We start from the raw sequence: 21,111 nt of genomic DNA on the forward strand, positions 1-21,111 counted from the left end.
GAGGTTGTGTCTTGGTGTGATCCCCTGTGTGGTAGTCACATGGAGGAGAGATACAGAGACTCACCAGAAGATGTTTATCTCACTGTTTATGGGACCTGCAGATTTGAGATAGTGAAGAGAATATTCATTCCTCACCCAGCATATTGAAGAGTGTGAAAAAGTTCTGGTTGCCAGTCACAGGCCTGATTATTGGTCCTCAGAAATGTCTGTCTTTGATAATGTATCTTTTTTATTTTTGGAGACTATTAATTTATATAGTATTACTTATGCTGTATCTGGTTCCGTGTGCTACATTCAATCAATTGTATTTAAAATATCATTCTTTGTTATTCAGGGCTCAAGCAACAATTCGTTGGCCATTGTAAGGGCCAGGGTCATCACTTAACTATTGACTTTATGGCAGTGGTTCCCAAACTTTCTTGAATCACAGCATTTTTTTCACGGCACCCCTAGGATAAATGTTTTCTTATTGATAAATTTGGATAAAAATATTAAATAAATTGTGTGGTTCCCCAGAACTAGGGAGTACCAGTAGAACTAAAGTGCGCTGGTGTGGGTATTTTAATACAGATGTGAAATGAGGACTTCTGCCTGTCAGAGTAAATTGGGCACAGACTAACCTAGGACAGAGCCAGCTGCCTGTGCGGTCAGCGGTTGGAGGATCCAGCACTTGCAGACACAGAGACTGTTGGCGGATAGAGGGGCTGAGAAACGGCAGTTTAATTGTAGCCCTGAGGCAGTTGTGAGGAATGAGGGGAGACGCCATTGTGTGCAGAGCGGCAGGGAGAGGTCGCTGAGCCCTGACAGTCCCGAGTAATCTGGTGCTGCAGTCCCATAGCTGGAGGCTGGTGTTATAGTAAAGAGGGCAGATCCTTCTCCCCACAATTGGACTGTCTAAAAGGGCCCAATACACTAGAACGATATGTCTGAGACTGAAGTCGTAGGCGATTTTCCTTGAACTCTCCTGAGAGCTTCCTGGGAGTAGTTCCATACGATTCCAAACATTTTGGTTTATTTTGCATGCGATATATCGTATGCTATCCCAGCCATGCCTGCAGGAACCGACATATCACGAGTGCAGAACTAACGACCTAGAGGAGTCGAACCGAAGCTCACGGGGCCGCGGATCGGATACACAGCCAAGATGTCTGATTTCACCCAATATATGAGCCCGAATTGGGCTGAAATTGGGCATAATAGTTCTAGTGTATGGGGCCCTCAAGAGGCAGGCAGGAGGTGGGTGTTACATACAGTGAATGGACTGCTGAAGGAGGGAGGCAGCTTTCCCTCTGGGACACACCCCAACTGTACACAGAGGCATCCCCTCATCCCCGTCATCCAGCCCTACAGTGCAGCACACTCACCCATTTGGATAAATGTCAGTCTGAGCTACTTTTTACTACTGACTAACACATACCTCCCAACTGTCACAATTCCAGCAAGACAGTCCTGCTATTTGGAAACTGTCCCTCTGTCTGGTCCGTGAACCGCAGTGTACCGTGGGATGGGGGCAGGTTGGGAGAGCCTCTGATTACAGCTGCTCTGCAACGCAGCTGATGATCACTGAATAGATGCCATGCACATGTACATGGCATCTAGCAGTGCGGGGCTGGTGAGCCGGGAGCTTCCCAGCTGCTCAAGTAGCGCCGGGCATGTTCCCAAAATGACTATCATGGGGATCATGAGGTGATGCCCCACCCATTCCACCTGAGGTTACGCCCACTCCACAATAGACCACGTCCCTTCCCCCAGCCGCAGACGCACCTTTCCCGCCTAGTCCCGAATCTACACTTTTTAAAGTTGGGAGATATGCTAACATTGTGCAAGTTACAGCTTGAGGTCTTTTATATAGAAATCAGCTGCTTGCTGGATACCAGTAGTTTGTTATCTTGCATCTCAACAGAGGGATACAAGAAAGACTAAAAACATTCTCCATCCGCTCTCTCCGTAATAATTCTGGTAGTATTCAACAAAATAGCGCAGCCCAGCTCTTTTAATCTCAATTCAAAGTTAAATGTTCGTTCCACTGTGAGGCTACCAGCGCTTCAGCAAAGAGGTACATTTCCTCACCAGGATAAGCTCATACTTGGGCAGATGTATTAAGCCTAGAGAAGTGATAAGGAAGTGATAAGTGGAAGGTGATAACAAAATAGCCAATAGGCTCCTAACTGTCATTTTTCAAACCCATAATGATTGGTTGGTGCATTATCACCTTCCACCCATCACTTCTTTATCACTGCTTCATCACTTCTCCAGGCTTAATACTTCTGCCCCCATGTATCTACTGTGTCTACCCTCTTGCCTTATAGAATTTGCACTACAATGATATAATATACATATATGTATGTATATATATATATATATATATATATATATCTTATAGACTATTGCGAGTGGAAGGTGATAACGCACCAGCCAATCAAGGTGGTTTGAAAAATGACAGGGGCTGATTGGCTGGTGCATTATCACCTTCCACTTATCACTTCTTTATCACTGCTTTATCACTTCACCAGCCTTAATACATCTGCCCCTGAAAGAGGAATAAAGTACTGAACACTTGCAGCTACCATTAGGACCCTTAACGGATATAAGAAAGTGTCACTTTAATAGACTCTTCAGTTGTTACTCTCCAAACATATGGGAATTGTACACTGAACTGAAAATAACTTGTGCTTTGTATTGTGTTATAGCAAAGGGGTTAAATTAGCTTGAACTGTAGGAAACCTTTGGAGTAATGTGTATAATGTGTAACTGTATCAATGAAAATCAACCTTTAGTAATTATACCCCCTGCTCTGCTCATAGGAGGAAATAATGTATGATTCCAAATTTTTAAATTACAGTTTCAACATAAAGAAAAAAACATTCAAGTTTTGGTGTAAAAGGCCTACATTGAAGGTAGAGCTCTATCGGAGCAGTTAAACGAGGCGCCAACTGACTTAGGTGGTCATTCCGAGTTGTTCGCTAGCTGTTTTCGTTCGCAGCGCAGCGTTTAGGTAAAAAAGCAGCACTTCTGCGCATGCGTATGAGGCGCAATGCGCACGCGCGATGTACTTTCAAAACATCCGAAGTACTTTTACACAAGGTCTAGCGACGCATTTCAGTCGCACTGCTGGCCGCAGAGTGATTGACAGGAAGTGGGTGTTTCTGGGAAGTAACTGACCGTTTTCTGGTAGTGTGTGGAAAAACGCAGGCGTGTCAGATACAAACGCAGGCGTGCCTGGAGAAACACAGGCGTGGGTGGCCGAACGCAGGGTGTGTTCGTGACGTCAAATCAGGAACTAAACAGTCTGAAGTGTTTGCAAGCTAGGAGTAGGTCTGGAGCTACTCAGAAACTGAACAATCTTTTTTTGTAGCATCGCTGCGATCCTTTCGTTCGCACATCTGCTAAGCTAAGATACACTCCCAGAGGGCGGCGGCTTAGCGTTTGCATGGCTGCTAAAAGCAGCTAGCAAGCGAACAACTCGGAATGAGGGCCTTAAGCCATTGGTAAAATGGAAAAAAATCCCTATAGCCATTAATAACACCCGTTTTTGTCAGACATACAGATTTTCATTATAAAAAAAAAACAACAACAACCCTGCAACCAGTATCATTCCAGCAAACTATGATTTGTAAATCAGAATAATATACATTCTGTATATGTGTAATGTTGTCATGTGCTCTTGTATCAAACCTTCGAGAGGGATAAAGTGAAGAGTAGATAAAGTGAAGAAGTTGTCCAAAACATCCCAATCAGCTTATAGCTATTATTTATCAGGCACAGTCTAAAAAAATTACAAAATCTGATTGGTTGCTCCAGGCAACTTTTCCACTATGGGATATATTCAATAAGTGTCGGAAGCTGCCGTCACGACACATTTAGGTTGGTAGGGGTTCCGACCTATTCATTGGAGGCTGTTTTTTCCGACAAGGCGGGAATTCCAGACTTGTCGAAAAACACGTGGATCGGCGTGGTTGCCGTGGTCCCACATATTTTTTCCGAAAAACAAGGCCAATTACGTCAGGATTTGGCCCCGTTTCCAACAACCTGAATCTGACTTTTAAAAAAGTCGGATTAAGGTGAGGAGAAGAGAGATCGGGATAAGGGAGGAAGAGTGCTTACCAGCGGGAGCAGCTGGAGCCGCAGACGCTGGAAGACACTGCTCCTCTCTGATGTCACCCCCCCCCCTCAGGCCATTGGCGTTTCTATAATGGGTGCAATGGGTGCGGTGCACACGGGCACCTGGGTCCAGGGGGGCCCCACACCGCACCCATTTTAATACTTACCTTTCCGGAGTCCAGCACCGGGAGCTGTGATTGTGCCAGAAATCGCAGCCAAAACGGCCACTGCGCATGCGCGGTAGCCAAATTGGTCTCCGGATCATGGCGGGCGCAATGTTTCCGGAGACCTGCGCATTCGCAGTAGACTCCGGCACAATGCCGGAGTCTACAGCACCATGCAGAGAAGGGGGCCCACCAGGAGGTGCACACCGGCCCCTCCTCTGTCTCCAGCAGCTCCCTGTGATTGCACACACGGGTAGCTGCTGACAGCAGCAGCACAGATGGGAAGGAACGGTCAAATCCAACAGTCAGATTTGGCCACCCTATTGAATAGGGCTTGTCAGATCCATTCGACAAATGCATGTTGGAATGGATCCGACTTTTATTGAATATACCCCTTTGTCTCTCTTGAAGGATTGATTTACTGGGGTGTACTAGGGTCCCGGCAGCCAGCATACCAGCGCCGGAGGCCCGACTGCCGGCATACCGGCAGCTGGGCGAGCGCAAATGAGCCCCTTGCGGGCTCGCTGTGCTCGCCATGCTGCGGGCACGGTGGTATCTATTCTCCCTCCAAGGAGGTCATGCACCCCCAAGAGGGAGAAAAGGTGTCGGTATGCCGGGTGTCGGGATTCCGGCGCAGGTATACTGTGCGCCGGGATCCCGACAGTCGGCAAATTGAAGACCACCCGATTTACTGTATCTCCCTGTTAAGGCATTCATTCTTTAAAACTTGGTATAAACTGACAAGCAGGAGAAGGCATGTGTGATAGGCAGTCTGTAGTATCGCTCTGTTCAAAGAATTAGTTCTGTCGGTAAGTAGGCAAGTTTAAAGAGTGGGGTATTGGGTTTAAGCCATCATGTGGTCAATCTAAGTAGTGATGTGAGGTTTCTGTGGAACTGCCCAGGAATATTATAATGCAAAAGATGCACCTCATTCAGGTTGGTTAGCAACTAGCAATCCAACTGCAAAAATTACTAAGATGATGCAGGTGCATGCGCAGGGCCCGGCATCTAACAGTGCAGGGATGGTGAGCCGGGGGCTTCCCAGCTGCTCAAGTAGCGTCAAACATGCTCCTAAAATGACTATCACGGGAATCATGAGGTGAGGCCCCACCCATTCCACATGAGGTTACGCCCACTCAACAGTAGGCCATGCCCCTTTCCCAAACATGGACACGCCTTACGGCGGAAGGGAGGCTGCAACACTCCATTTCCCAGGCGGAGACAGAGCATTGCGAGGATGGTGTCAGGGAAACAGAGGCAGCAGATAAAAGGGGGGCGTGGCATGAGCGTGAATGGGGCGGCTGCGTGACGTCACATGCAGCTGCTATGCTCAAAATTATGGTTGCGGGCCTCATGCCATCGCAGTCAGGATGCGGCCGCAGGAGGCTTCCCTACTTTCTGCGATCATGCTGAAATTGCAGTGCGACCGCAATTTCAGAGTTGTCTCAGAGGGGAGGTGGCGGTGAGCATGCTGGGTGGTCTTGCCCTGTGATGGGAGGCCCCCAGCACGCGAACAAAAGGATTGCAAATTCTGCAAATAAGCAGAATTTGAAATCCTTACTGAATTGGATCCTAAGATCACTATATCAATGTTCATACTGTGGGAGGAATGTGTCAAGCCTTCTAAAGAGTGCATTTATCACGTACAGTACATTCCATAAAATGGTCCACTTATCCATTCTTTAGAAGGCTTGATGGATCTCCTCCTATGTTTTATGTCCTAAAGTGCACTATGTTTAAAATATATATATATATATATATATATATATATATTCTACCTGTGATTAACTGCTCCCTTAGTAATTACACAGAGTAGCATAGTAATTGACAACCAAGTGACCTTAGCAGTTTTGGAAATACTGTACTGAGAGCCACCTCAAAATCCTAGCACCATTTCTTCTCTAATACCAAGGTGTATAACACTGCAATTGACGTGATTATTTTTTCTAATTTACAGTGGAGGGAAAGTGGTCGGAATGGAGCGAGTGGTCCGTCTGCAGCCCAGAGTGTGAACGCCAGCGTGAAAGGGAGTGCACAGTACATGCCGCAACACATGGGGTAAAGCCATGCGAAGGGCTGAGCCAAGAGTCTGAAAACTGCACAGAAGGACTGTGCATTCAAGGTGAGCAAAGCTTTTTGCATGGACCTTCTGTCCTGGGGTTCTCTGGGTCATTATAATAAGACAAATGTCTTATTATAATCTACAGTACATCATATGTAGAAGTCCTGTGATCACCCTGCTGGTGTAAAACTACAGATCTCAGCATGTGCTGCCAGTCAGCAGTGGGGCCCTTGCAGAAGTACTTAATTGTTAATAGGTATCTATTTGATGTTACAGTAAATTGGTTTAGATTTACTAAGCTGCGGCTTTGCAGTTTGCAAGCCCCTGATTCTTCGTGGGTTTCACCACAACATTTAAAACAGCAATAATATTAAATGTGAAACCAGACATGTTTTACAATGAATATTATTAGAATTAGAAATTTTGGGGTAAATTTACTAAGATGGGAGTTCTATTTAAGATGGGATGTTGCCCATAGCAACCAATCAGATTCTACTTCTCATTTATTTAGACCCTTGTAGAAGATAATACCTGGAATCTGATTGGTTGCTATAGGCAACTTCCCATCTTAAATAGAACTCCCATCTTAGTAAATTTACCCCTTTGTGTCAAATCCACCACTTACTATATCAAGCTCACTATGCCACAAGGGAGCAAGAAGCTACAGTATTACACATCACCTCCATTACACCCATCTATAGACAGGGCCGTAACTACGTGTGTGCCAAGGGGGCTTGGCACACAGCGCAGTTGCCCTGGGGGCGCAACGGCCAGCGGCATGTAATGAGTCAAATTGACTCATTACATGCCGCCTCTGTGTGCGCCGTGCGCCGCGCTGGAGGAGAGAGACCGCTGACAGGCTCCTCGTGCAGCTCCCTCTCGGTGCAGGCTGTGTGAGGTGAGAAGGAGGAGGAGGGAGGGGGAGCAGTGAGCCGCAGCAGCGCTATTTGATTGGTAGTAAGCGCCGCTGCAGCATCCCCCTCTCCTTCTGTATTGGCTGCCCGGCGCTGCTATGGATGCTGGGATGCGGTTCCTTCATCCCAGCATCCACAGCAGCGCCAGGCAACCAATACAGAAGGAAAGGGGGATGCTGCAGCGGCGCTTACTACCAATCAAATAGCGCTGCTGCGGCTCCCTGCTCCCCCTCCCTCCTCCTCCTTCTCACCTCACACAGCCTGCACCGAGAGGGAGCTGCACAAGGAGCCTGTCAGCGGGGAGAAGGTAAGTATGTCTCTCTCTCTCTCTCTCTCTCTCTCTCTCTCTCTTTCTCTCTCTCTCTCAGGGGGACACCGTCTGCCGCAATGTGTAAAAAGGGGCCCTGGCTGCCGCAATGTATAAAAAGGGGGTCTGGCTGCCGCAATGTGTAAAAAGGGGGTCTGGCTGCCGCAATGTGTAAAAAGGGGGACTGGCTGCCGCAATGTGTAAAATGGGGTCCTAGCTGCCGCAATGTGTAAAAAGGGGGACTGGCTGCCGCAATGTGTAAAATGGGGTCCTGGCTGCCGCAATGTGTAAAAAGGGGGACTGGCTGCCGCAATGTGTAAAATGGGGTCCTGGCTGCCGCAATGTGTAAAAAGGGGGACTGGCTGCCGCAATGTGTAAAATGGGGTCCTGGCTGCCGCAATGTGTAAAATGGGGTCCTGGCTGCCGCAATGTGTAAAAAGGGGGACTGGCTGCCGCAATGTGTAAAAAGGGGGACTGGCTGCCGCAATGTGTAAAATGGGGTCCTAGCTGCCGCAATGTGTAAAAAGGGGGACTGGCTGCCGCAATGTGTAAAATGGGGTCCTAGCTGCCGCAATGTGTAAAAAGGGGGACTGGCTGCCGCAATGTGTAAAATGGGGTCCTGGCTGCCGCAATGTGTAAAAAGGGGGACTGGCTGCCGCAATGTGTAAAATGGGATCCTGGCTGCCGCAATGTGTAAAATGGGGTCCTGGCTGCCGCAATGTGTAAAAAGGGGGACTGGCTGCCGCAATGTGTAAAATGGGGTCCTGGCTGCCGCAATGTGTAAAATGGGGTCCTGGCTGCCGCAATGTGTAAAATGGGGTCCTGGCTGCCGCAATGTGTAAAATGGGGTCCTGGCTGCCTCAATGTGTAAAAAGGGGGACTGGCTGCCGCAATGTGTAAAATGGGGTCCTGGCTGCCGCAATGTGTAAAAAGGGGGACTGGCTGCCACAATGTATAAAAAGGGGGTCTGGCTGCCGCAATGTGTAAAAAGGGTGCCTGGCTGCTGCAATATGTAAAGAGGGGGCCTGGCTGCCGCAATGTGTAAAGAGGGGGACTGGCTGCCGTAATGTGTAAAAAGGGGTGGTCCTGGCTGCCGCAATGTGTAAAATGGGGTCCTGGCTGCCGCAATGTGTAAAATGGGGTCCTGGCTGCCGCAATGTGTAAAAAGGGGGACTGGCTGCCACAATGTATAAAAAGGGGTCTGGCTGCCGCAATGTGTAAAAAGGGTGCCTGGCTGCCGCAATGTGTAAAGAGGGGGCCTGGCTGCCGCAATGTGTAAAGAGGGGGACTGGCTGCCGTAATGTGTAAAAAGGGGGACGCTGTCTGCTGTAATGTATAAAAGGGGCTCTACCTGGTGTAGTGGCGCTACTGTGCAGCGTAATTTGAATAATGTAGACTACTGTGCACCGTAGTATGAATTGCTGTTATTTTGTGGCCACGCCCCTTCCCCGTGAAGCCACGCCCCTATAAATTTTTCACGCACCTGCGGCGCGCACTGCCCCTGTCTTACATGGGGGGGGGGGGGGGGGGCGGCACTGTCGTTTCTTGCACACAGCGCTAAAATGGCTAGTTACGGCACTGTCTATAGAGGTATTGTTTGTTAGGCAGGTAACGGAATAAAGATCATTTTGGTATAACGTTTAATTAGCCTATTTTTACCGACATGGTCAGGGGAAATATATCAGTAATTTGGTAATGCAGCAGTTGGACCCGTAGATAGTATTCCTGGTTTGACGTTAGAGATTCAACTTGTTACATACTTTATTTATTTTGTTTTCTTTCCATTGCTTATTATAATTTAGTTCAATAAAACACATAAACAAATTGTTAGGTGCAATATTATTTAAACTCAATCCTGAGAGATATTAATAATGAATGCTGCTTCACGAGGTAAAACTGGATTACCAACAATGTAACTAGAAGAAAGGAGAGGTATACTGTATATAATACTTCACGCCTAGGAGTACAAATTCATTGTAAAAACATATACAGATGTGTCTCCTTAAGTATCCGTTTGGATGGTCGACATGGACATAGGGTCGACACCTGAAAATAGCCGACACATGAAATGTCAACACATGAAAAGGTCGACATGGCTTTAAAAAAAAAAAATGTTTTTTTTTTAACTATTTCATACTTTACCATCCACGTGGACTACGATTGGGAACGGTGACCTGTGCCGAGCGCAGCAGCAGCAGAGCAGGGCACCTTGCCCGTGGCATAAAGACCGAAACGAGCCATGCAAGGGGACGCGGTACATTAATTGGGGTTCCTGGTTATGTTACGGAAAAATGACACCAAAAACAGTAAAAAAATCCATGTTGACCTTTTATGTGTTGACCTATCACGTGTCGACCATTTTAATGTGTCAACTCTTAGTCCATGTCAACCATGTCTATGTCGACCAATAGTGGTCGACCTAATGAATGTCGACCTTAACATGGTCATAGAAACATAGAAACATAGAATTTGTCGGCAGATAAGAACCACTTGGCCCATCTAGTCTGCCCCCTTTTTTTTTTTTTTAACATTATTTTTATCTCTAACCTTATTTGATCCTTATTTCTTTGTAAGGATATCCTTTTGTCTATCCCATGCATGTTTAAATTGCTCTACTGTCTTAGCCTCTACCACCTCTGATGGGAGGCTATTCCACTTGTCCACTACCCTTTCTGTGAAATAATTTTTCCGCAAATTTCCCCTGAACCTCCCCCCCTCCAGCCTCAGTGCATGTCCTCGTGTCCTATTGCTTCTCTTCATTTGGAGAATGTTTCCCTCCTGGACTTTGTTAAAACCCTTGATATATTTGAAAGTTTCTATCATGTCCCCCCTTTCCCTTCTCTGCTCCAAACTATACATATTGAGATTTCTTAGTCTTTCTGGGTATGTTTTGTGATGTAGGCCATGCACCATTTTAGTTGCCCTCCTTTGTACAGTTTCTAATGTATTAATATCCTTTTGAAGATATGGCCTCCAGAACTGAATACAGTATTCTAGATGAGGCCGTACCAATGACCTATACAGTGGCATTATTACTTCTTTCTTTCTGCTGCTGATTCCTCTCCCAATGCAGCCAAGCATCTGACTAGCCTTCCTCATTGCCTTGTTACATTGCTTACCTGCCTTTAAGTCATCTGAAATAGTGACTCCTATATCCCTTTCCTCCTCAGTAGTTTCCAGTATAGTGCCATTAAGACTATATTTAGCTTTAGGATTTTTGAGACCCAAGTGCATGATTTTGCATTTTTTGGCATTAAACTGTAATTGCCAGACTCTTGACCATTCCTCTAGTCTACCTAGATCCTCAATCATTTGTTTTACCCCACCTGGTGTGTCTACCCTGTTGCATACCTTTGTGTCATCTGCAAAAAGGCATGCTTTCCCTTTAATGCCATTTGCAATGTCACCAATAAAGATATTAAAAAGCACTGTGTCACGATCCGGGTACTGAGACACCATTCTCCCTTCTGGATGCACATCCTCCATGGGCCTCTGCTGCCGCTCCTGTCTCGCTGACCGCCGCGCGCCGCTGGGCGCATGTGATTCTGCTACTGCGGCCTTCATCGCCATTGTTACACCTGTCCTGTAGTACTTGATTCCCCTTCCTTGTGTGTTCATGGGCGCAGCCATGTTAGACTCCAGTCACATGCCTCAGTTTCCACCAATCCGCTGCCTCTGGAATCTGCATAATTGTCCAGCCAATGCCTGCCTTGCTGCAGGTATAAGTATCCTGTGCCTGGGCCAGGAAATGGTCAGTGCTTTCATTGTCATCTGTGATTCCAGCCTACAAGCTTCACTACAGACTTTCTCCTGCAATTCCATTCTGCAGTTCAGCCTGACTTTCCTGGTGATTACACTCTGCTGTGTAACCCGACTCTCCAGTGTTAACCCCCTACAGCCTACTTTGGATTCCTGTGTTTGAACTTTTGCTTTACAGTAATCATCCTTCATTCCTCAGTTCCAGCGCACTCCAGCTTCATTATTGATCTTCCAGCGAACCCCAGCTTCATTTATTGTTTACAGAACTTTCCTCCATATTCCAGGTTACTGGTCTTTACCAAATGTGCACCTAATTATCACGTGTGACTTTCTATTATTCTTTTGCACGTTATTTGACTTTTTATTTAATAAAAGCACTTAAGGAATTCCCTTGTTGTCGTGGTCACGCCTTCGGGCATTCTTTGCTGCTGTCAATATGCATGTCCAGGAGTCACATAGCTCCTCCTAAGTTCAAGTACCCGTCAGCCCCTACAACTAAGGCTCCCAGTCACGGTCACCAGTCCTCAGTTGTGACACACTGGTCCAAGTACAGATCCCTGGGGTACTCCACTGGTAACATTTCCCTCCTGTGAATGCACTCCATTTACCACAACTCTCTGTTTTCTATCCTTCAACCAAGATCTTATCCATTCAATAATCCTAATATTCAATCCCAAACTTTCAAGTTTATTTAGCAGTCTGCGATGTGGAACAGTGTCAAAAGCCTTACTAAAGTCTAGATAAGCTATATCCATGGCTCCACCTTTATCCATCACTTTAGTCACACAATCAAAAAAGTCAATAAGATTTGTTTGACATGATCTCCCCCCAGTGAATCCATGCTGTTTGGGATCCTGTAAATTGCCGGATTTGAGATAATCTACAACTCTTTCTTTTAAGAGTGTTTCCATCAATTTCCCTACTACTGATGTAAGACTCACTGGTCTGTAGTTGTTTGCCTCTTCCTTGCTTCCACTTTTGTGCAGTGGGACTACGTTTGCTCTTTTCCAGTCCTCTGGAATTACTCCTGTAGCTAATGACTGGTTGAATAATTCTGTCAATGGTGCTACCAGCACCTCTTTAAGTTCTTTTAGTATCCTTGGATGTATCCCATCTGGCCCCATAGATTTGTCCACTGTCAGCTTTGAGAGTTCTGTTAGGACCTTCTCCTCTGTAAACGTACTTGTTTCATTTTCCTGAATATCCCTGCAACTTAACTGTGGCCCCTTCCCCTCTCTTTCCGTAGTAAATACTGAGCAAAAATAATCATTAAGATGAACTGCTATTAAATTGTCTCCTTCAACAAAACTCCCAGTGTCCGTCTTTAGTTTTATAATTCCGCCTTTTGTTTTTCTCCTTTCGCTTATATACCTAAAAAAAGTTTTGCCTCCTTTACCCACTGACTGGGCCATTTTCTCCTCAGCTTGTGCCTTTGCACATCTGATTACCTTCTTAGTCTCCTTCTGTCTAACAAGATATATCTCTTTGTCTTCATTATTTTGTGTCTGCTTATATTTCCTAAAAGCCATATTTTTTGCTCTCACAATATTTGCTGCTTCTTTTGCAAACCACACTGGCTTCCTTTTCCTTGTGTTTTTCCTAACAGTTTTGATACAAAGGTCTGTTGCCTTCAATATGTTTCCCACCTATCCTGCACTGCTTCCAAGTTCCTCCACTCTGCCAAAGAATCGCTTACACATTTTCCCATCCCTACAGAATCAGCCTTCCTAAAATCCAACACCTTTGTTTTTGTATGGGACGAGTCAGTCTCTGTCTTAATGCTGAACCATACTGCTTGATGATCACTGGATCCCAGGTTTTCACCCACTTTTACGTCCGATAATCTGTCTCCATTTGTAAGTATTAAGTCTAATATTGTGTCTTTCCGAGTGGGCTCCCTCACCAATTGGTGGAGGGTTGCTCCCTGAAGGGAATTTAAAATGTTCCTACTTCTAGTTGAACTAGCAACAGACACCTCCCAGTTTACATCAGGAAGATTAAAGTCTCCCATGATTATTACCTCTCCTTTTAATGCCATTTTAGTTGTGTCCTGCAATAGGTTCTTGTCGAGTTCCTCTTCCTGACCTTGTGGCCTGTATATCACGCCAATACGAATAATCAACTTTTCCCCTGTTTCTATGGTCATTCAAAGGGCCTCAGTTTTTTCTTCAATACTTTGTATTAATGTAGTATTTATGGTATTTTTTACATACATTGCTACCCCTCCTCCGATTTTTCCAATTCTGTCCTTCCTAAATAAAGTATATCCCGGTATAGCTATGTCCCAGTCATGATTTTCATTGTACCATGTAATTGCCACAATGTCTAGATCATCCCTTGTCATTATTGCAGTTAGTTCTGGGATTTTATTTCCTAAGCTCCTAGCACAGAGGTTCTCAAACTCGGTCCTCGGGGGCACACACAGTGCATGTTTTGCAGGTAACCCAGCAGGTGCACAGGTGTATTAATTACTCACTGACACATTTTAAAAGGTCCACAGGTGGAGCTAATTATTTCACTTGCGATTCTGTGAGGAGACCTGCAAAACATGCACTGTGTGTGCCCCCGAGGACCGAGTTTGAGAACCTCTGTCCTAGCATTTGCACACATAGCTTTTAGAGTTTTGTTTGTGCTTTTTATGTTCTTAGCAATATTCTTTTCTCTGCCTATTTTTATTTGGTTTTGATTTGAATTATCTTCTGTTGCTGTGGATATGCTTCCTATTCCCTTTGCCTGCAGAAACAATACCTCTGTGTTGGGGGAGCAGATTTCTTTATTCCTGTTTGGTTCACTGCCCCCCTTTGTTAGTTTAAATAGTTCTTGATGAAGCATCCAAACTGTTCAGTTAGTATTCTTGTTCCCCTTGAAGATGGGTGCAGGCCGTCACTTTTGTACAAGCTACTATCTTGCCAGATGGTGTGACTGTGGCCTATAAATCCAAATCTCTCCTCATTGCACCATGTCCTTAGCCAAACATTGAAGTTTCTGATGCAATGAGTTCTGTCTTCCCCTCTATGTACTGGCAATACTTCTGAAAAAGATACAGTGGTTGCCACCTGCTTCAGAGCAGTCCCTAACTTCCTAAATTCATCCTTTACGGCCATGAGTTCAGCATTTGCCAGGTCATTTGTCCCTAGGTGGACAATGACATCCACCTCCCCATCTTTTCTTGCTGCCTTTACAATTCTTAGCATGCGCTCTTTATCCCTTGGAGCTGTGGCTCCAGGTAAGCACCTTACTTCTTTCTCTACTTCATTTGCATTTCCCAGATGTATTCCTCTAATAATGGAATCTCCCAAGAGAAGTGCAGTCCTTTTTGGAGATGCAATTTTCCTGTTCCATTTCCTGTTCCTATAGTTGGTAGAAGTCCCCATATCCTCCTGTTCTGTAGTGCCTCTATTAGTTGTATCTTCCAGCCCTGCAAGAGTAGCATACGAGTTTTGCAGTGTCACCGCTTGCGGGAGGTGTCTGTGGTCGACCTTTCATACTAGAACCGTCCCCTTATACTGTTGTCCCGTTTGTTTCTGCGATGATTACGCATCACGGTAATGTTATGCCATGGGAAGCGCTCCCATTCACAGTGACTAAATCACGGGTGCAAACATATGCACACACCCATGAAAATTGTGCATCGCAGCAACAGCGTATAAGGACATATCTTTATATCAACCACAATGTGTATAAAAGGTCATAATTCTAATTTATTCACAAATACTGTTCATTAAAATACAATCACAATAGTTTAATAATAGCGCACGTGTCCTATAACATGCAAAATACACTGGTTGCTATGAGCAACATCATCATCTAAAAAAACTCCCACCTTAGAAAATTTACCCCACAGCGTCTGTGATTATGCTAGGTTATCCCACCTACCGGAGTCTTGCACCGTTATAAGGTTGTAATAATTCATGCGGAAGATGTGTCCAATGTTTCTCCACCAAAGGAGATTCCAACACAATACATTTTAGCGATTCGCAGTTATTTCTATTGAAATATATTTGTGCCACAGACGTCCCATAAGTTCTTTATCACAGATGTCAGGCTTTGGATGGAGAATACGTGAATAATTCAGATGACCAATGCCTTAAAACATTTGCTCTGTCACAAAAATGGATGACACGGATAACAGGCAGGGTTTCCACTTTTCAATTTTCCCTTTCCTCTAGGGAAGGACGATTGTTTCTCATAATTTTAGAAATTAGATTTCTGTCCTTCACAGAAGTGTGATTTTCAGGAGAGTGGAAACTAAAATAGATAGGTCTCCAATCCAATTTATACCCATGCTATTAACTTTGTAAATCCCTTTTGTTCATAATTATAAAGTTTTATAACATTTAACCTTTTCAAGGCCAATTTGAACTGGCCAGATAATAGGATCTTCTCACTCGTGTAAAAATTGCAACTTTTCCTCTTTTTGGAGCTGTGAAGTTTTACTCAATTCAGTGGAATTATCTGCTCACCGAACAGGATTTGGTGTGAGAGTAAGATAGATGTGAATCTTAAGGTTTCTCAACTGTGATTATTTCCCAACTCCTTTTGGTTAACTAGTTGTGGAACTACTTGTACCAGCATGAACTGTCAGCCACTGACTGAAAGGGCTTCTTGAAACATAGCCAGAATCCTGCCCTTCCATGGTTGCTAGGGCATGCTGGCCTGGAACATGTAGTCCCATAATAGTAAATAAATACAACAAATAAAAAATATACAATATGATCAAGGTTTTTTTTAATAAACACCATTTTTATATAAAATAAAAATGTTCCTAATTTAATTTTCCTAATTTATATTTTTCCTAATTTAATGTGATTTTTTTTCTTTGTGATCCCTTGACCATCCCACTTGTATTTCCCTACCAGGGTTATGCGGAGGTGGGTGAGGGTGGCAGTGGGGCACACAATGACAGCAAGTATAGTGTATGTCAATGCACCCATGAGCAATGTAATAAGAAACCTCTCTCACACACACAAAGTTTACACATGTAAAAATAGACAGTCCCCGTGTTTTATTACTACTTATTATTATTATTAATAATTAAAGCTATAAATTAACGAAACTCAACCTGGACAGGGTTTGGCTGACCCACAGGAGTACAGGGGAGATCCCCAGTGGGCCCAACTGCCTGAAAGCTCACCCCCTCCTCCAGGTGTAATGTTCCAGACTATGCACTTGCATTATACATTGCTACTCTGTTAGAGTGTCCGTTACCTGGTACTTGTATAGAAAGTTTAATTACACCAACATTCGTCCCCCTGCCCATCAAAATGGGTTGTCATGACACAAGCCTGCTCCCTCCTTTAACATGATAAACGCAGTATCTGTCAGTGTTTGAAATGGCTTTGCATTCATTGGCGTATCTATATGTCTATCTATCTATCTATCTATCTATCTATCTATTATTTTTTTTCACAGTGACACATATTTTGCCTTTACTAGACCTAATGCAGTTCTAGTTGAGTCTTAGACACTGACTGGTCACTACTGGGGTCCCCTACTGTGCATTCATGTTGTATACTATGTACAGACATGATCACCATCATGTGCTTATTTATTAAATATATGTTACACTATACTGCATTACCAGGACTATGGTGTATTCACTACAGTGCATTCCTCTTATTAATCTGGTACATTATCATGCATGCACTATATTTACTATATATTTAAGGGGCTGTTGTAAGCAGGGCAGCTACAGGCACAGATGAAGAGGAAACAGTAATGGCGAGCTGATTGGGGCACTTCTGGGCAGAAGGGGTGGATGACCTAGTAGAGGGTTGGGGCTTGCTTGCTGGCTAACTGAGGGAGAGGAGATCTTCTTGGCACCAGCAGGGAGAGTAGAAGTGGTCAGGGGCAGCTCCTCTAAATGCATCACTTTTCTCCCCTCTTCTCGTCTCTTCTCAATGTGCTCTTTTCTGCTCCTCTTTCCCTCACTGCTGAGCTGACAGGCTGGTGGGTCTATCTGGTGTGGAGCTGTCGGATCTAGCTGGAGAACTTTTAGCATTGCATGCAGGCAGTAGGAAGTTGGAAAGAGCTGTGATGAGGGGTGTCACCAGCCACTGTCAGAGGTTAAACTCACTGTGTTATGTGGCTGCAGCAACAGTTCACTGGGCTCACCCCCTGGTTCAGCCACTGCCAGGAAAACAGTTCACTGGGCTCACCCCCTGGTTCAGCCACTGCCAGGAACATGGCCCCTTAGCTGTCTGGGCCCAGGACACCAGTCTAAACTGATGGCATCAACTGCTATCACTCACGTTCCCCTGGTGGTGCGGTTGATTTACAGTAGCATATATTTATTGAATATGAGCATACTTATGCTAAACTAATGTAGGGGCCATAAGTGCAGATAGGTAGCTGTAGAAGGAGGTTGAACATAATTCAGATATTGAGGTTATATTCTATATTAAAAGAGAATTTCATATTTGTTTTACCACCCTTATTATCATCAGTAAAATTAATTTATAAAGTGCAAAAATGACCACAGCAAGCTACTTCCCTTCTTCAGTGAAGTGGGTGTGACTGGCGTGATGATGCAATTTGCTGTGAATTACATCATTATGGGCACACCCCAAAGTATAATCCCACAGTTTGTGTGAATTGGGTACAGGAGACTAGTGCCTACGATGCCGGCAGTTACATGACCGACGCGGCTTCCCAACAGTCAGAATCCCAGCACCTAGAAGGTAAGTATTCTAACCCTCTCCAAACCCTAACCCTAATGCTCCCTTCACACAGCCTATCCCTAACCCTCTCTTTTTGCAGCCTAACCCTAACTCTACCTTCCTTTCCCGCAGCCTAACCCCAACCCTCCCTTCCCACAGCCTAACCCTAACCCTTCCTTCTTGTAGCCTAACCCTAATCTCCCTCCCCGCAGCCTAAACCTGTGTAGTATGCAATTTTTTACCACGCCCATGGTCCGCTTACCTGGACTTACCTTTCCTTGGATTTCCTAGAGCACCATCTGCAAAAATACAGTAGGTAGATAAGACACGGCTATGCTGGTTGTGATTTTTACATCACACCACACTGTTCATCACCTTTCAATAGCAACAAGCAGCCCAGTCAATGAAGTATTGTAAATTAAATCGGAAAACCAATCTGATTTAAATGATTGCCCCATTTAACCCTTTATGGCCCATTGTATGTTTCCGTTGTATCCCAGTGATGACACTGGTAAAGTAGACGAATGAGGCTCTGAGTAGCCCAAAAAATATGGTTTGGTCTTTTAGACCCAATGTCTATCCTAATGGACACCGATTTGCTAGCGTTGTAGCTCGTACACCAAAACATTGCGATTTGTTCTAATTTCTGTTCGCATAAGGATTTTGCCAAAATTCGATTGATAAAGTATGTCGTTCTACTTGTAAAGTGGTATACTTACCTCATGGCGATCTTTCTCAGCAAAACCAGTTTTTAACTCACAGCGACCGTTACCAGCTGGTGCTGCTGCCTGCACAGTATTTTCATGCGTTTAAATGGACATTGGGATTTGAATGGCAACAGTCATCACAATGCAGTCTTCCCAATACATTTTTTAATAATGTCCATTTAAATGGACAATGGGTTAAAAAGGGTAAAGCTTTGTGAAGACTCCCCGGAATCTCACTGATCGCATGCTATTTCAATCACCCCTATGAGTGCTTTAACACAGATCACTTACAGTATGTGACAGGATTCAAGAGTATTTTGTTTTACATTTTTTTCCACTGCAAAAGTCCATTTTGATCATCACAATCACACAAATCGTTGCACCAAGTTGAACATTCACAAGAGATATGATTTCTAACACTGTTCCCGGGGCTGTGTCCACCTCTAATAATATTAGAAGTACTCAAACGTGCCTTTACTGTATCCCATTGATACGGTATTACAAAACAATTATACTGATGCTTGCTCTTTCCCTTCCTACCAGCCTTTTTAAATTTAGTCACAAGAGTAGTTACACATACGGGATGTATTCAAAATGCCGGCGTTCAGGAGACCGACACCGGAATCCTGACATCCGATATTTTACTGGCGGTCAGAATCCTGCTCCACCCCCCACCCCCCGTAATTCTCACTTGGTCGTTGGGTCCACGCCACCGACCGAGTAGGAATAGAACCTGTGGCAAGCGAAGCCTAAAGCGTGTCGAGCGCAGAGAGCTCGCAAGGTGGCTCACTGACTCGCGGTCGGTATACCAGCAGGCAGGATGCCGCTGTCGGTATACTGACAGCTGATATTCCATCTGTCGGTATCACATACAGCATGTAGTGGACATAAATACACATTTATTTGTATACATGAGCAGTGCAAAATACATTTTTGACACTAACGAACAGATAGGTTCAACTCAGTATCCGTATCATTATAAATTCATAAATGTTACACTTCCAAAGCTCATTAAGTCAAATCACAGTTTACCAAACCATTAATTCTCGGAAATAGTGTGGATAAAATGATAAATGTATGAATCATAAAGCCAACAAAGCGATGTATTCATAAAATTCTATATATCACAACTACAGTAGATGTTTGGAAGCAGATCCAAAAGATGGACCTTTGAAAATTATGGGAATGGGTTTGAGGACAAAGGCTCCTGATTGGACAGCACAAGCTACAAATCATCAATGACTACAAAACATAGAGTATACAGTATTACAGTATACAGTATTTCCTAGAAATAGCTTGGTTAATTTCTCCTTGAATATCACAGCCAATTCCTTTTCATTCATAGAACATTTCCGTAAAAGGGTAATTAGTCTTTGAACATTAAAAAGCTGCTCTGTAGCAGTTACTTAAACACCCAGACATTAGAGTTTATAATACACAGTACAGCATCAAAACCTATTTATCATACAAATGTTATCAAAGTACAAGAGGCGTAATCTCCGATTACAACAGAGCTTATCTCCATTGCCGACTGATCCTCACTGCTTCTCATACAGCAGCTATTCAAGGGCCTATAGTTAGTATTGAATAGCTGTATTCTGCAGGCTCTTCTCAGTGACTGATTGCAGATGGGGAGGTGAAAAGATCTCAGCCCTTCATTCATTATACTAACAGCAAGGTCCCAACAGCACAAAACAGCATCTGTTATCACTTGGGCATTCAGATTTCTTACTTTGTTAGAAACTATTTAATCCCTTCAGTGCTGGAAGGGCATCTGCATTATGTCTCTTTCTCACTTTGCCAGTAAAATATTTTATATTCAGTCTGCAGAGTGTAAAAAAAAAAAAAAAAAAGATGGGGAGGAGTAATCCTAACAGGTTATGTCAATCACAAGGTGTATTTTTCTAGTCAAGCGCCTTGCTAAGGTACTAGTGAAATGAAAGGAACATCTAGGTCAGACATTCCCAAACTCGGTCCTCAAGGCACATCAACAGTCCAGGTTTTAGTGATATCCCTGCATGAGCACAGGTGACTTAATTAGTACCTCAGTTAATTTGATTTAACCATCGGTGATGAAGACTGGATATCACTAAAACCTTGACTTCTGCTGTGCCTTGAGGGCCGAGGTTGGGAATGCCTGATCTACTGTAGGCTTTTCTGTTTTGTTTTTCTTAGTGGGGAGGAGGGTGTTAACAATTAATCCTGACATCATCCTTCTCCAGTCTTGACTGCTCCAATATTTGCCCAACTATTCACCAGAAGTAGTGATTATCACATACCCTCCCCACTCTCCACTCGTCAGACATGTTCCCCCACAGTAAACATTTTGTCACCTACAGTATTGCCCATGCTTTCCCCCTCAATCATAGGGTCTTACCTGCTGCGGTCTATGGTGGACAAAAGCTCTGTTGTTCACTGCTGCTTACATTTCTGCTGCT

The 21,111-nt window shown here is 44.4% G+C and overlaps 1 protein-coding gene across 2 annotated transcripts in view; it reads left to right on the top strand.

Annotated features, from left to right (window-relative positions):
* The window catches only part of UNC5D (unc-5 netrin receptor D), an 866,621-nt gene that overhangs the window by 564,441 nt on the left and 281,069 nt on the right, over nucleotides 1-21,111 (top strand). For both annotated transcript variants that reach the window (XM_063932131.1, XM_063932130.1), the window contains one exon: nucleotides 6,223-6,387. In XM_063932131.1, coding sequence (XP_063788201.1) covers nucleotides 6,223-6,387 — 165 coding nt within the window. The remainder of the gene's footprint in view (nucleotides 1-6,222; nucleotides 6,388-21,111) is intronic.

Source organism: Pseudophryne corroboree, chromosome 6 (genome assembly GCF_028390025.1).
Source record: "Pseudophryne corroboree isolate aPseCor3 chromosome 6, aPseCor3.hap2, whole genome shotgun sequence".
Classification (NCBI taxonomy): domain Eukaryota; kingdom Metazoa; phylum Chordata; class Amphibia; order Anura; family Myobatrachidae; genus Pseudophryne; species Pseudophryne corroboree.